The sequence below is a fragment of the Microcebus murinus genome, chromosome 15, assembly GCF_040939455.1.
Source record: "Microcebus murinus isolate Inina chromosome 15, M.murinus_Inina_mat1.0, whole genome shotgun sequence".
Classification (NCBI taxonomy): Eukaryota; Metazoa; Chordata; class Mammalia; order Primates; family Cheirogaleidae; genus Microcebus; species Microcebus murinus.
Genome location: NC_134118.1, coordinates 62,975,836 through 62,990,952, shown reverse-complemented (window position 1 = coordinate 62,990,952; position 15,117 = coordinate 62,975,836). Strand labels below are relative to the sequence as shown.

Below are 15,117 nucleotides of genomic sequence, written 5' to 3'. Positions count from 1 at the left end.
TGTTTACCTAAGGTCGGGACACCTCACCTCAGGCTGCTGTGGTCCAGAGTTCCCTTCTTGGTGTGACTCAGTGTATAGATGTGTGGAGATGGTTTCCTCAGCCCTGGGGGGGTGGCTGGGGAGGGTCTGGGATGGCTGGTTACCCCAGTGTTCTGTTCCAATATCATTCAATATGTGAGGGAAAAAGTTAGGAAGCATGTCTTAGTCTTTCTGTGGAATCAGCCACCTTAGGCACACTAGAAAGAAAGAAAACAGTTTTAAAAGTTCCTTTAGTGGAAAGAGCCTCTCGTTCCTCCATGTCCTAACTTAAAACATTTCCCCTATTTATGCTTCTGACACTCCCTGCTTAATGTTACTAAACTTACCTCATCAAAAGGTAGCTCAGAATCCTCTTGTTATAGATCCTCAGTAGTACTCAAAGACATAAACACTAAAAAGGGATGCTTTTCTTTGTTTATAATATTGGTGGTGATTAATATTAGTGATTAAAAATTTGATGACACTTGTGTTGGCAACGGTATGGGAAAATAAAACCTCATATCCTACAGGTAGAGGTATAAATGATTACCTTTCTTTAACACAATTTTATAATGTAAAAATATGCATTCTTTTTCACCTGTTTATTCCTTATAATAATTTATCTTAAGGAAATTATTATGAATGTATAGAAAGATTTCTCCAAGAATGTTTCTTGCAATGTTATTTAAAATAGAGAAAAGCTTGAAATAACCAAAATGTCTAACAAGAAAAATTTGGTTAAAAAAAAGTTGGCCGGGCGCGGTGGCTCACATCTGTAATCCTAGCACTTTGGGAGGCCGAGGAGGGTGGATTGCTCAAGGTCAGGAGTTTGAAACCAGCCTGAGCGAGACCCCGTCTCTACCAAAAATAGAAAGAAATTAATTGACCAACTAAAAAATATATATACAAAAAATTAGCCGGGCATGGTGGCGCATGCCTGTAGTCCCAGCTACTCGGGAGGGTGAGGCAGGAGGATCGCTTGAGCCCAGGAGATTGAGGTTGCTGTGAGCCAGGCTGACGCCATGGCACTCACTCTAGCCTGGAGCAACAAAGTGAGACTCTGTCTCAAAAAAAAAAAAAAAGAGTTGGTGCATGTATACAATAGATTACCAGGTATTAGTAATGGTGTAATATTAGAATATTTAATTATATTTGAAGATATTAGCTAAATTGGTCCCCAAAAAGCTCTAAAACAGTATGTATAGCCAGTCTTATAAATAAAAATATTTTCATAGAAAAAAGTTTATAAAGATATTCCAGATGTTAATAGTGGTTAACTTCAAATGTTGTGCAGTGTATGTTTTGTCATTTTCTTCAATGAACATATGTTATTTTAGAGAAAGAAAAAATTGGCTCAGACTGAGAAAGTAAAATCTGGCCAGTCATTTATAAGACTGGTGTAACAGACATTAAAGCCAGCTACAAAGTTAACAGGAGACAATATTTCTCCCAAGTACAGGCTATCCATACTATGGCTTTAAAATGTCGTAATGATCCCTTTCTTTGAGCTTTCTTAGTCACTAGGAAACTTTGTTCTCTACAATCTGAGACTATCAGAAACTTTGCTCTTTGAAATTATATCAGTAAGAATGACACATCCTACTCTTGTCTGGAGGATCTAAGTCAGTTTGACACACAGAAGCATCTTTTATTTTACAACCCTGATGCAGAGCTGCACATAAGGTGTTTCTGGACTCAACATATCTATCTTAATTTTATAGTTTTCAAGGAAATGGGACCTTGGATCTGCCCAAAGTTGACCCCTTTACAAAATCCTGCTTCGAGTCTATCAAAATGCTGCTTCCTTTAAATTTCATCTAAACTCCACTTTTCCCTGGAATCCCATAGTGACTTCATCTTTTCCTTTGTTTGTGGAGACACCCTCCAGTTCCTCTAGTATTTAGTCCAGGGGTCCTCAAACAATGGCCCATGGGCCATATGCGGCCCACCGATGACATTTATCCCATCCACCGAGGACATTTATCCGGTCCACTGGGTGTCTTTGCCACCACCGCCTGTCCTGCTTAGCAGCTGATTCGTCCGGGGCCCACAGTGCGCATGTGTGGAATGTGCGCCGCACTCTCCAACGGTCTGAGGGACAGTGAACTGGCCCCTGTTTAAAAAGTTTGAGGACCCCTAATTAGTCTCTCACTCATTGCCTGGGTCAGCAAATCTGATTTTCTTCAGCTACAGTGATCCTGGTGGACTTAGGTTGATTGGGCTAAAATGGTAAATATTTGTCTGGCCTTTGACTCTCCTAGGAAATTCCAACATGTGCGTGCTCAGATAACTTTAATAATTTCTTAAAAGTCTGTATAAGGTGTGCCTTATGAAAATGAGACTGATTTTTTTTTTGTATGTAAATAACTTTGAACTCAATTCTGGTTGAATTCCAAATCTGTTCTAAACAATAGAGTATAAGAACAATAAATCTATAGATTTCTAAGGTAATTATATACTTTGAAGTACTGTGTAGCATTTTAGGTGAGTTTCAGATTGGTGGAGAGTGTTCATAAACACAAACTCCCTCTATTTAGCCAATTGTGTAACACTAAAGAGAGGCGAGGTGGCAATTCAGAGGAGCAGGTGGTGGCAGTTATCTTAGTGTGGCTTTTTCCTGGTCCCTGGGACAAAGGATAGTGTAGGTAGGATCTTGCCACACTTGGAAAACAGCTGAATTCTTGTTTTTTTTGTTTTGTTTGTTTTTGTTTTTTTGAGACAGGGTTTTGCTCTGTGGCCCTGGCTAGAGTGCAGTGGTAACACTATAGTTCACTGCAACCTCAAATTCCTGGGCTCAAGCCATCCTCCTTCCTCAGTCTCCCTAGTAGCTGGGACCATAAGCACACACCACCCAGCGAGGTTAATGTTTCTATTTTTTGTAGAGATGGGCGTCTTACTCTTGCTCAGGCTGGTCTCTAACTCCTGGCCTCAAGCAGTCCTTCTGCCTTAGCCTCCCAAAGTGTTAGGATTACAGGTGTGAACCACTGTGCCCGGCCTGAATTATTGTTATACCACTTCTCGTTAATACTTGAGTTTATGTTATCATTTTGGAAAAACATATACCAACAATCTATGCACACAAATATCAGTCTTCCTGATTCTTTTTTTTTTTTTTTTTTTTTTGAGACAGAGTTTCATTTTGTTGCTCCAGGCTAGAGTGAGTGCCGTGGCGTCAGCCTAGCTCACAGCAACCTCAATCTCCTGGGCTCAAGCGATCCTCCTGCCTCAGCCTCCCGAGTAGCTGGGACTACAGGCATGCGCCACCATGCCCGGCTAATTTTTTGTATATATATTTTTAGTTGGTCAATTAATTTCTTTCTATTTTTGGTAGAGACAGGGTCTCGCTCAGGCTGGTTTCAAACTCCTGACCTTGAGCAATCCGCCCGCCTAGGCCTCCCAAAGTGCTAGGATTACAGGCGTGAGCAGTCTTCCTGATTCTTGAACCAAACTCGTCACCTGGAAGGCCATATCCTCCTCTGGAGAAAGAAAGCTGAGTGAGTGCTCAGTATCTCTGAATTGCTTCCCAGAGTTCAGAGAAGCCTGTGCTTTCAAGAACAGCCAGCATTTGGATGTACTTCAATGTGCATATATTATATGGCTTTTGTAGAGAAAAATGAGAATGGAAAAAGTCAATCATTTCCTCTTGGTATCAAGTGAAAGTAAGTTAAACAAATTCAATAATCATTTTGCAATGCCTGCTACCTGTAAAGCACTGTGTGAGGGGTCTGGTGTATATGAAGATGAACTGGCTGTGGATCCTTAGATTCCGCTCCCTTCCATCAAAGTGTTTGCAGTCCAGCATAGGAGACCCATGTGCATACAAATAGCTAAGTAGAAAGCAAGATACTAAGGCCCAGAAGTGGAGTATGAAGAGCTAAAGAGAAGTGGGTAGGAGCAAATATTTCATCTTATAACAGAGAAGAATCTAAGAAAGCTTCAGATAGAAATGGTCATGAACTGAGTGTTTAAGAGTTAATAGGGGGCCGGGCGTGGTGGCTCACACCTATAATCCTAGCACTCTGGGAGGCCGAGGCGGGCGGATTGCTCGAGCTCCGGAGTTCGAAACCAGCCTGAGCAAGAGCGAGACCCCGTCTCTACTATAAATAGAAAGAAATTAATTGGCCAACTAATATATATAGAAAAAATTAGCCGAGCATAGAGGCGCATGCCTGTAGTCCAAGCTACTCAGGAGGCTGAGGCAGAAGGATTGCTTGAGCCCAGGAGTTTGAGGTTGCTGTGAGCTAGGCTGACGCCACGGCACTCATTCTAGCCTGGGCAACAAAGTGAGACTGTCTCAAAAAAAAAAAAAAAACAAAAAAAACCAAACAAGAGTTAATAAGATTTCAGCAGATAAGGAGGAGTGATTGTGTATAAGAGGGAGAAGAAACAGGAGAAGTATTGAGGAGAAGGGAGTCAAGAAAAAACTGGAGTGTGTTCCGGGTATTGCATGTGGTCTGATTTGGCAGAAATAGTATCCAAGAGGGATCTAGGAGGCAGAAAGGCTGGATTATCTGGCATTGACCATGCTTATGTATTTTGAAAAGCCTTGGGCAAGATAAGTATTAACATATATTGAATTTTAGAGTAGCAGGAGAATGGTTAAGAGCATGAGCTTTAGAGTCAGGCAACCCTAGATTCTGGCCCTAATGGTTAAGAAGCAATGGGACCTTGTGTCGATTTCTTAATCCACCTGAACTCCAATTTCCTCCTCTGTAATGTGGAGATAGTTATAGCACTTTGTTATGAGGATTAAGTGAGATAATGTAAATTAAAGTACCTAAACAGATACCTGTTACTTAACGAAAGGAATCTAAAATTGTTAGCTGGTGGCCAGGTGCGGTGGCTCACGCCTGTAATCCTAGCTCTCTGGGAGGCAGAGGCAGGAGAATCGCTCAGGAGTTCGAAACCAGCCTGAGCAAGAATGAGACCCTGTCTCTACTAAAAATAGAAAGAAATTAATTGGCCAACTAAAAATATATAAAAAAAAATTAGCCAGGCATGGTGGCGCATGCCTGTAGTCCTAGTTACTCGGGAGGCTGAGGCAGAAGGATCGTTGAGCCCAGAAGTTTGAGGTTGCTGTGAGCTAGGCTGACGCCATGGCACTCTAGCCCAGGCAATAGAGTGAGACTCTGTCTCAAAAAAAAAAAAAAAAGAAAAAAAAATTGTTAGCTGGTATTATAATTTTAATGTTTTATTTAAAAATTTTAACTCTTTACTCAGTGTATATTTTCTTCGGTACCACCGATGATTCATTTGTTCCAAAGCATGAATCATTACAAATATCAAAAGAACAAATTGTTCAGAATATTATTTGTACCTGCTAAGTGTTTGAGATGTTAACTCTTGTTAATTTAGCTTATTAATATTTATTCAATGCCTACCTTATGTTTAGTGCCATGTTAGGTACTATAGGAAAATATATGACACAACTATCTTTAAGAGGCTCATGATCTAGTTGGGGAGAAAAAAGTGGCATATCTTTGTTATGGACCAAGCCACAGTTTTGCCTTAGACTCAAAAATATGTCACTATTTTTTTAAAGGAGAATTAGTCCCTGAAATGACTGCACACACCATTTTCTTTGTTCACAGCATTCTTTATGGAAGTTTGACTCTTTAAAACAACAACGTAAAATAGTAAATAAAAAAGCACCATTAAAGAACAGAAGTAATTTAAGATTTCAGTGAAGGCAGGTATGAAGGTGTTCAACAGGGATGGGGAAGACTTGAGGAAATAAGTAATATATATAAGGTCTAATTAGGTGGACAAGTAGGAAGATTGCCTTCAAGAAGCAAACAAAGCATGATGAGCAAGAGCCTAGAGAGACCATACAGAGGACAGTATGGAAACTGACCCAGGTTATGTGCACATGTTTATGAAGGAGAAAAAGAAGCTGGGTTGGATAAGAGAGCCAGTGCCAAGCTGTGGAAGAAACGGCAGGCTAGAGGTGTTGAGCAAGGGGGAGATGAGATGAAAGCAGTCTTGTGGGAAGATGCTTTGACAGGATGCTCAAGATGGTTTAGAGAGGGAAAGATTAAAGTCATGGAGACAATTAGACTGTTTAGCCATTGCAATGCCCCACATGTGAAAGGAGGAGGCCTGAAACAGGGTGGTGGCAGAGAGAAAGGAGCTTATTTAAAGCTCAAAGCCAATCAATATTTTGGCTTTGAGATTAATGATTGCTGGTAGGGTAAATATCTAAGATGATAACATCTTGAGAAAGATGATGGTAATAGTGCAGGGATAGTGAGGTAAAGAAAACTTACTCTTCAGGAGAGAAAGTAAAGTTAGTTTGCATAGGCATAGATAGGTAGGTTAACAGTCTGGAAAGTGATTTTAAAAAAATTCATAATTCTACCACTTTAATACAACTGTCCTTTATTTCATTTGTATTTTGCCTTGTAGCCCTGGTTCACGTACCCATATGGTTACATACCTGTAATCATAAATGTACATGCCATTTTGCCTTTTTAAAATTAGTTCATCATAAACTCTATTTTCATGTAATGTTTATGATCATAAATATTATTGGTTGAGTGCTTGCCCTTTAATCTGATATATTCTCAGAGCTTCATATTGGTATTGTTCATTCCTGTGAACAAGAAAAGATTAACAAATGTTTGTTTAATGAAAGAATTATTGACCACATAGATTATTTTCATGCTTTGTAGAAGTTGCTACAACAAATATGTATATGATAGCTTTGGTTTTATGTTTTTCTTTTATTTATTTATTTATTTTTGCTTCTATTAATTGTTTCCTTACATTGATAACAAATTCTCAAGATTAGAATCGCTATGTAGAAGTCTATTTGCAGGACATCTAATCTAGATGGCTGCCGTGTACAAGGGGATGTTTGGAAACACATGCTGGAATTGTGTGAAAGGTCCATGCTGTTCAGTAGAGAACCTAAGTCCCAAGGTTCAGTTAAGGACCTGGGCTTTGATGGTTCCAGGTTTTTGTGTGCTTTTTATAAGCTGTTTTCTTATCCATTTAGTAACTAACAGAATTACTCATGTAATGAGCTGTTTTTGTGGTTTGCCATTATTTGGAGGAATGAAGACACTTCCAGCAAAAACTTTCTTGATCATTAATGTCCTACAAGACTTCAGTTTGGAAAACATTGCCTGCGTGTATATTCAGCCTAGAGTTTATATCTTCTGTGTGTATGGAGTCCATAAAGAGCTCTCTGTCAGGTGGAGCAGCGTTTGGCTGAGAGACAGCTTGACATACACTGAATTAAATGAGTTTATTTTCCTCCTGCAACAACATGTCCTGAGATAGGCAGATGGGGGTGGCTGTTATGATGGGTCATGATGTCATTGGAGCACTAAACTCCTGTCTTCTTAGTGCATCTTTGTTAGTCTGTGGCTTTTATCTCCTGATTGCAAGGTGGCTACTATTCGTTCATCCAGTTGTGTGTTCTTGTTTTATGTAGAAAAATGAGGAATGGACAAGGACAAAAGGTTGAAAGGGTTTGCTGTGGAATTAACTTTTAGAAAGCTTTCCTGGAATCCTCACCCAGCCATTTCTGCCTATATCTCCCAGGCTAGAACTATGTCACATGACCAACCCTAACTGCTGGGGAAAAGGTTAGCCTTTTTAGCAGAGTGTTGCTTTCTCTGATAAAACTGTGGGTCAGTTAGGAAGGAAAGGAGACTGGATATTGGGTGTGCAACCAACAGCATCTGCCACCATCTTTGGGTGACACACTGACACTACTCCTGACAGCACACTCATTGAGATGGTGAGTCAGGCATCGATATTTATATTACACAAGTGAAGAAATAAAAAAGATATGAATTTATGAGGAGTCCATGAAATAGCTATGGCTGTGATGAATTTGTGTCTGCTGGATTTTAGTTAAAAAGCAAAAGAATGTATGTTATTTTATGCCCTAAAAGCCAGCCAAATTAAATCTTAGAATGCTGCAAAGTTTGTGTTCAAAGTTAAGAATTAATGTTAAATAGCTCTATTACTGGCAGATACAATTAAGTAGGTTACATTAAGGGCTAAGAAATACTCAGGGTGCATCAGTTTGGCTAGGGCAACACTTAGTAACTGTTGAATAACCCTTAAGAAAATTTGGATTTATAAAACCCAACTGAGTATGCTCAAAATAGCCACAACCCCAGGGTTGTACTCAGCACTTAAAATGTAAAATTTTGTTTCTTTTTTCTGACTCGGAGGTCTCCCCTGTCACACATTCATTTACCTGGTGCTCTAATCTAATGGTTCTTAGTTCTCACTGTGCATTGGAATTACTGGGGAGCTTTCAAGAAATCAAGCCAGAGTCCCACGGCAAATATTCTGATTCTGGTCTGGAGCCACTTATAAGTGAGAAGTAATGAGGGATTGCACTCAGGCAGCGGCAGTGGAGCTGCAGGGGGGAGGACAGCTTTGAGATCTATTTACGACAGCACCATCCAATAGAACTTTCTGAAGCGATGAAATGTTCTGTTTGCACTGTCTAGTATGGTCCACAAGCCACATGTGATTGGTTGAACATGCATAATGTAGCAAGTGTGATTGACAAGTGACTAAACTTTTAATTTAGTAACTTTAAATAGCTACAAAGCACTCGTGGCCACCTTATTGGACAGTGCAGATTTAGGTGGTAGAATCAATACGCCCTGCTTGCCTAGGGGTAGAGGGAGGGAGAAGTAGAGGAGAGGGAGGAGTTAAGCAGAACCTCAGAGTTTCTACCCCTGGTGGGGGGTAGGTAGTAATAGTTCCGTTATGGGGAGGAGAGTGGTGGCAAGTAGGTATGTGATTCTTACATTAGGGCCTCAAATGACTAGCATGTGGCACAATGCTTAGCCTGTTATAGGTGCCTGATCCATGTTGGATTGTTTCAGTGAGTCTTGGTAAGGATTCACAGCTCCTGTGTTATAATTATTTAGTATAAATACAATCTAAAGCTTTAGTCCTCAACCCCCAGGCCATGAACCAATACTGGTCCTTGTCCTGTTAGGAACTGGGCCTCACAGAAGGAGGTCACCGGTAGGCAAGTGAGCGAAGCTTCATTTGTATTTAAAGCAGCTCCCCATTGCTCACATCGCTACCTTAGCTCTGCCTCCTGTCAGATCGGAGGTGGCATTAGATTCTACATTATGGTGAGTTGTATAATTATTTCATTATATATGACAATGTAATAACAGAAAAAAAGTGCACAATAAATGTAATGCAACTTGAATCATCCCCAAACCATTCTCTCCCTCCTATCCATAGAAAAATTGTCTTCCTTGCAACTAGTCCCTGGTACCAAAAAGGTTGGGGACTGCTGGCCCTAAGTCCAAGAGTTCGAGGATGCAGTGAGCTATGTTGTGCCACTGCATTCCAGCCTGAGCGACAGACTGAGACCCTGTCTCTAAGAAAATAAATAAATAAATAAAATAAAGCTGCCTGTGAATGGTTTTTCTTCCTGTTAAATCTTTTCTCTTTCTCTCTTTTTAAAAATCAGGTATCAAATTGTAGTGGAAATAATCCAAGCGACTACAATTAGCAGCTTTCCCCAATTGAAGAGACACAAGGGTAAGAACCAGTTTGTTTTCCTCAGTGACACATGCTAACGTCTCTAGGTCTATCCACCAACCCCCTTCTCTCTCCTGTCTGATTTTTGGCAATATGAGCATTCTTTTGGCTTACATTGAAATATTTCAAGTTTATTAAAATATTCAATTATTAAAATAATATAATAGCATTAGAGAAAGTAAGTATAATTTCATCCTAACAAAAACCTTTATATTTCTGTATTCCCTTATAAACTTTATTCATCTGTTGTCATAATTTTTAGAAGGTTAAAATCATTGGATATATAGTGTTTCTGTTCTGTTTTTAAATTAAACATGATTACATGATTTTTTCATATATTGAAATTTAATTTTAATATTCATTAATATTTCTATCTTAAAAAATGATAAACATTTAAATGACTCCAGTGTTTCATAATTTATTTAATCTTTTCCTTTACTTAAGCATTTGGATTGTTAGTAGTTGTTTTTTTTCCCCTGCTTTCCACTCTTGCGTTGTAGATTAAAAAAAAAAAGTCTATTTTTTTTCTGTTTGTTTCTCTTCAAATGAAGTAAGATTTTTACCCAGCCTTGACACTAAGGAATAATTAAAGTATAAAGATGACTCTCAACTCCTTGTAGTTTGCATGGTAGTAAAACATTCCCCCTCATATAAATGAAGTTAGAGAACATGTTAAAATCTAGAATACAGAGCAGCTCTTGATTCGCAGGTGAGAGGCAACAAATACTACTTTCACCTTGTAGAGCAGACTTCCCACAAGACTCTCCAGACCTGTCCCAGTGCCTGTTAGGGAGTAGAGGGCTAAAAGAAAAGGGAGTAGTTGGGCCATGACAGGCTTCTAGGTTTCTCATTAGCATACAGCCGCAAAAGGGAGCTCAGGCTGGAGACTTGTCTCCCTGAGTCACTGACACAAGATAGGTACGTGTATAAAGCAAGTGAAGGTAGACCATGCAGAGGCACTAATTCTTAATCTCAGCCTAGTAAGGAAGACTGTACAAATACGTTCATTCAACAGTGTTTACTGAGCCCTCACTAGATGATAATCATACAGTAGTAAAAAAAACAAAATCTCTGCATTGTGTCCCTAAAGGAGGCTGGGAGGCAACCAGACAATAAACAAACAAAGTACACAGTATTTCAGATGTTGTGTGCTTGAAGTAAAACAGAGTGCCTAGGGGAAGGGAAGAGGTGGTGGGGTTCTGCTGGAAGGGAGGCTAATTTTGCATTCACACAGTGAGTTGGGGAAGATCTCCCCTAAATGGAGACCTCTGAGCAGTGATCTGGGAGCCTGAGGGTATCTGGGGAAGGGGGGAGGTGCGAAACCCTAAGGCAAAAGCTTGCAGTGTTTGAGGAAACTGATGTGGCTGAAGAAAGGGCTCAGTTGGTGGAGCGAAGCCAAATATGGACCCAGAGGTGGCTGTGAGCCCAACTACAACGGCCCTTCCTGGTGCTGTGGGGGCTTTGTCTTTCATTCTCAGTGAGGAAGGACGTCTTCATAGGCTTTTGAGTTGAGGAGACTTGATCTGATGAATTCCTACAAGAGTACAGGCTCCGTTCCTCAACTTTTGCTCACTGTTCTTGCAGAGAAGATGCTTCACTTTCAGACCGTTTGACAGATGCTTCAGAGACTACTAGAGAGCCATGTCTTCTTGCCACCATTACCTTTTTTTAGTGCCCCTCCTTGTTGTTATGAGTTTAATCAGAAAAATACCTTTCTTATTTTGTTACTCTATTAGTTTGCTTGGGCTACCATTCTATAGTACCACAGAGCAGGTGTTTGAAACAACAGAAATTTACTTTCTCACAGTTCTGGAGACGGGAAGCCCGCAGTCAGGGTGTTGGCAGAGGTGGTTCCCTCTGAGGGCTGTGAGGGAAGGGTCTGCTCCTGGCCTGTCTCTTTGGCTTGCAGATGGCTGCCTTCTCCCTTGTCTTTATATCATCTTTCCTTTGCACCTGTCTTTCCTTTGTGTCTGCATTTCCTACTCTTACAAGGACACCAGTCCTGTTGGATTAGGGCCCACGCTAATGACCTCATCTTAACTTGATAACCTCTGCAGAGACCTTATCTCCAAGTAAGGTCACATACTGAGGTACTATTGGTTAGGACTTCAACACATGAATTTATTTTGGAGGTGTGGAGAAGGACACAATTCAGCCCGTAACAATATGTTACTAGACATTCTCTGTGACTTTTGTTTCTCTCATGTCTCTGTTTTCCATTTAAGCTGTCCTCACAACTGTCTTGGGGATCGTGGCTTCTTTCTATTCAAGCACTGAGGGAAAGACCAACAAACTGAGCACACTTGGGGCCTTGGAGCTATTTTGCCTTGTGACAGCAACCATGGGAGACTGGTTTCATAACTTCTCATAACTTCACATAACTTCACAGTGATTATCATCGCCACCCTCTGTGTCTGCATAGTATGTGCTCTAGAGTCTAGACTTCCTGCTTTCTGCAGTTTTGTTAAACTGCCAAGATTAGCTCTTACATGTTAAGTATTTAACCTGAGAATATGTGCTCATGTTATATGTATAAGGAAGAATTAAGTGGCAAGAAGTTACTATTAATGTGTGGAGTATTCTGGTTGAATTTTAACTATAACTGAAGTATTTGATTTATTCTAAGTACTAGTTTCTGTCTACCTAAAATAATCAAAAAGGTCAGAATTTGTGCTTAAGTAAACTCTCTTTAAAGTTTGAGGACTGCAACGGGGACACAAGTCCAAGTTGTCTTGGGGAGTGCTCTGGAGAACAAAAGAGAGGCTAAAGTTTTTAAAGAGAAAAAGGATGAATCATAAGAGCAGAAAGTTGTTCATTGGGAATTCTTACTGGTTTACAGAAATCACAGTGGTTAGTTTTTGGCTGTACATTGTTGAGCTATAGGGTGTATGGCATTTTGTGGTTGCCCACCATTGGTTCATCTAGAGCCCATATAACAAGAGGCTTCCAGAGGTAATTATTTAGCTCAAGGGCTAGTGAGATGTGAAGCTGTTACTTTCCAAATGCCTTTCTGGGCCTGATAATTTAAAGGGGCTTGCATTCCTCAGATAAAAGATTTTCTTTCTTATTTCCTCCCTTTTGATCAAAATCTTTCTTCTTGAAAGCATTGATTATCAAAACCTGAGTGTTGGCCCGGCGCGGTGGCTCACGCCTGTAATCCTAGCTCTCTGGGAGGCCGAGGCGGGCGGATTGCTCGAGGTCAGGAGTTCGAAACCAGCCTGAGCAAGAGCGAGACCCCGTCTCTACTATAAATAGAAAGAAACTAATTGGCCAACTAATATATATAGAAAAAATTAGCCAGGCATGGTGGCACATGCCTGTAGTCCCAGCTACTTGGGAGGCTGAGACAGAAGGATCGCTTGAGCCCAGGAGTTTGAGGTTGCTGTGAGCTAGGCTGACGCCACGGCACTCACTCTAGCCTGGGCAACAAAGCGAGACTCTGTCTCAAAAAAAAAAAAAAAACCTGAGTGTCAAGGTGTCTCATTGCCAGGAAGGCTCATTGGCCAAATGTCAAGTGAAGAGAGGAGACTTCTCAGGAAATTTTAAGAGCACCCAAAAGCTGATTTGGGATGGCATCACACAGTAGCAAAAATGAGACCTCAGTCAAGTCATTGATTTATATGAATCATCTCTGGTGTTCGGAATTCTGTGATTTTGGTATTCTTGGAAGAAGTAATACATAAGGATTATAACCAAAAGGACAATTTGTATGCCAGAATGGGGGGAAAAAACAAACAAAATGAACCCTATTCCATTAGTGAGCTAGCTAAATGTGTAATAAAGAAAATTAAATCCAGGTTCTTCTGTAGAGACTTGTTGTAGCCAGGAAACAATTCCAGATTTAGTCCAAATTGTAGGCAGATACTAAAAACTCAAAAATAATAGGGCTAAAATCTAATGACAGGTATGCTATAGTTTTACTCTGAAACATAATTTTTCTTTCTTCAATTCCCCATTTCTACTAAAGATAATCTTAGTGGACCAATTTACTTGGGAAAAAAAAGTTTTAGTATTATATTTGGCCTGATTGTTTGCATAAAGTGCAACAAGAATAATGATTGGCTATATAGGCTCCTTTTAAAGTTGGCTTTGCTGGAGCTTTTCATGATGAATTTCAGATTAGACTTTTAAAAGCCTCTCAAGGGTAGGAAGTCACTCCAAGGATTCAACATCGGACTGTGCCTGTAATACCTATATGAACTGAGTGAATTCCTCTCTTCTCGAGGTCCCAAAATATCCTGCAATTCCGGGACCTGTCAGAAAGTGACATTCTTCACTATACACCTGGAGGGCAGTGCATCTAAATTTTTTAAAAATCAAGGATCCCACTTTTACACTGAATCTCAGTCCCTGGAGAGAGAACGAAACACCATGAGATTGGGCTGCACAGGCTTCCGCAGTGCACCTTACTACAAAGACATTCCCCTGGGGCTGGTGACTGCAGTCAGCCCATCCCCCATGGGAGTCCTATCCCTTGGTGGTGAGTACTCTCACAGCCTCTGAGTGTTCAAACCTGCCTTTTTATCTGTAAACACTCAAAAAAAAAAAAAAACCCTTGTAACAACTATTTATTGCAACCACTGTTAGCCGCTTCCCAAACTGCAGCCCTTGCCAATGATATTCCAGTCATTGCATACCCAAAGGTTGTGTTCTATCACAGTGCAAAGTAATCTCTGGTACCCCTAAAATCCAAAGAGATCAGGTAATGTAATGCAAAAGAGAGAAGAGCTTTACACATGTGAAGAAGCTGTCCACGACTTGTCAGGCTACACAGGAAGACATAAAATCCCCCAAAAGGGGTGAGTGACACCTTTTTCTGTGTTCTAAGTCATTAGAAGTTTCCTAGATTTCTGTGTGGTACCGAAGACAGCAAGAGGAAGGAGGAGCTTGAATATCAGCTTTTAATTAAGCTGACCTTTGACCATACAGCTCTTTTTTTAAAACTCCTTTTAAATCTTTTATTATCAGATTTTGGCTAGGACAAACAGCTGATATTCCTGGCTTTTGAACTTTTTTAAACTAAAGGAGGAGGTGGTACTGAGCTCAGGAGGTGATATGCAGCCTATTTCCTAACAGTCTGATCCTGGGGGTTGGAGACCACAGCTTTGGAGGATACCTTATTCACCAGAGAAGTGTGTCTTCAGTTACTCAACATTTTTTGAATGCCATTGTGTAGTAGGTACTGCAGTACAATAAATAAAACTGTCCTTCACCTTAAGGAGATCGTAGTCTAATTTGCAGATACATACAAAATGACAATACAATTTGATAAATGCAGTGAGAGTTGCATGTTCAGGATTGGTAGTGGCACAGATGTGTAGAGTGGTCAGCTCTACCTGGAACAGAGGTCAAGAACAGCTTTCCTTTAAGAGTAATACTGAGTTGAGTCATAAAGGTTCAGTGGCTCTCATTTGCTTCTGGGCTTGTGCGGGGGATGTGGGTAGATGGTGCCACATGTACATATACAAAGAAGAAAGTTTTGGTATGGCCTCGTGTGTATAGTTTATGCCAAGTGAGACACCGTGCTGGTGCTTGGCATGCAGTGGAAAGATGAGGTTTGATAGG

At 40.4% G+C, this 15,117-nt stretch overlaps 1 protein-coding gene across 4 annotated transcripts in view; it reads left to right on the top strand.

Moving 5' to 3' along the window:
* SNX25 (sorting nexin 25) overlaps positions 1 to 15,117 on the top strand; it is a 115,152-nt gene that overhangs the window by 52,740 nt on the left and 47,295 nt on the right. For all 4 annotated transcript variants that reach the window (XM_076010679.1, XM_076010678.1, XM_076010677.1 and 1 more), the window contains exon 6: positions 9,482 to 9,552. In XM_076010679.1, coding sequence (XP_075866794.1) covers positions 9,482 to 9,552 — 71 coding nt within the window. The remainder of the gene's footprint in view (positions 1 to 9,481; positions 9,553 to 15,117) is intronic.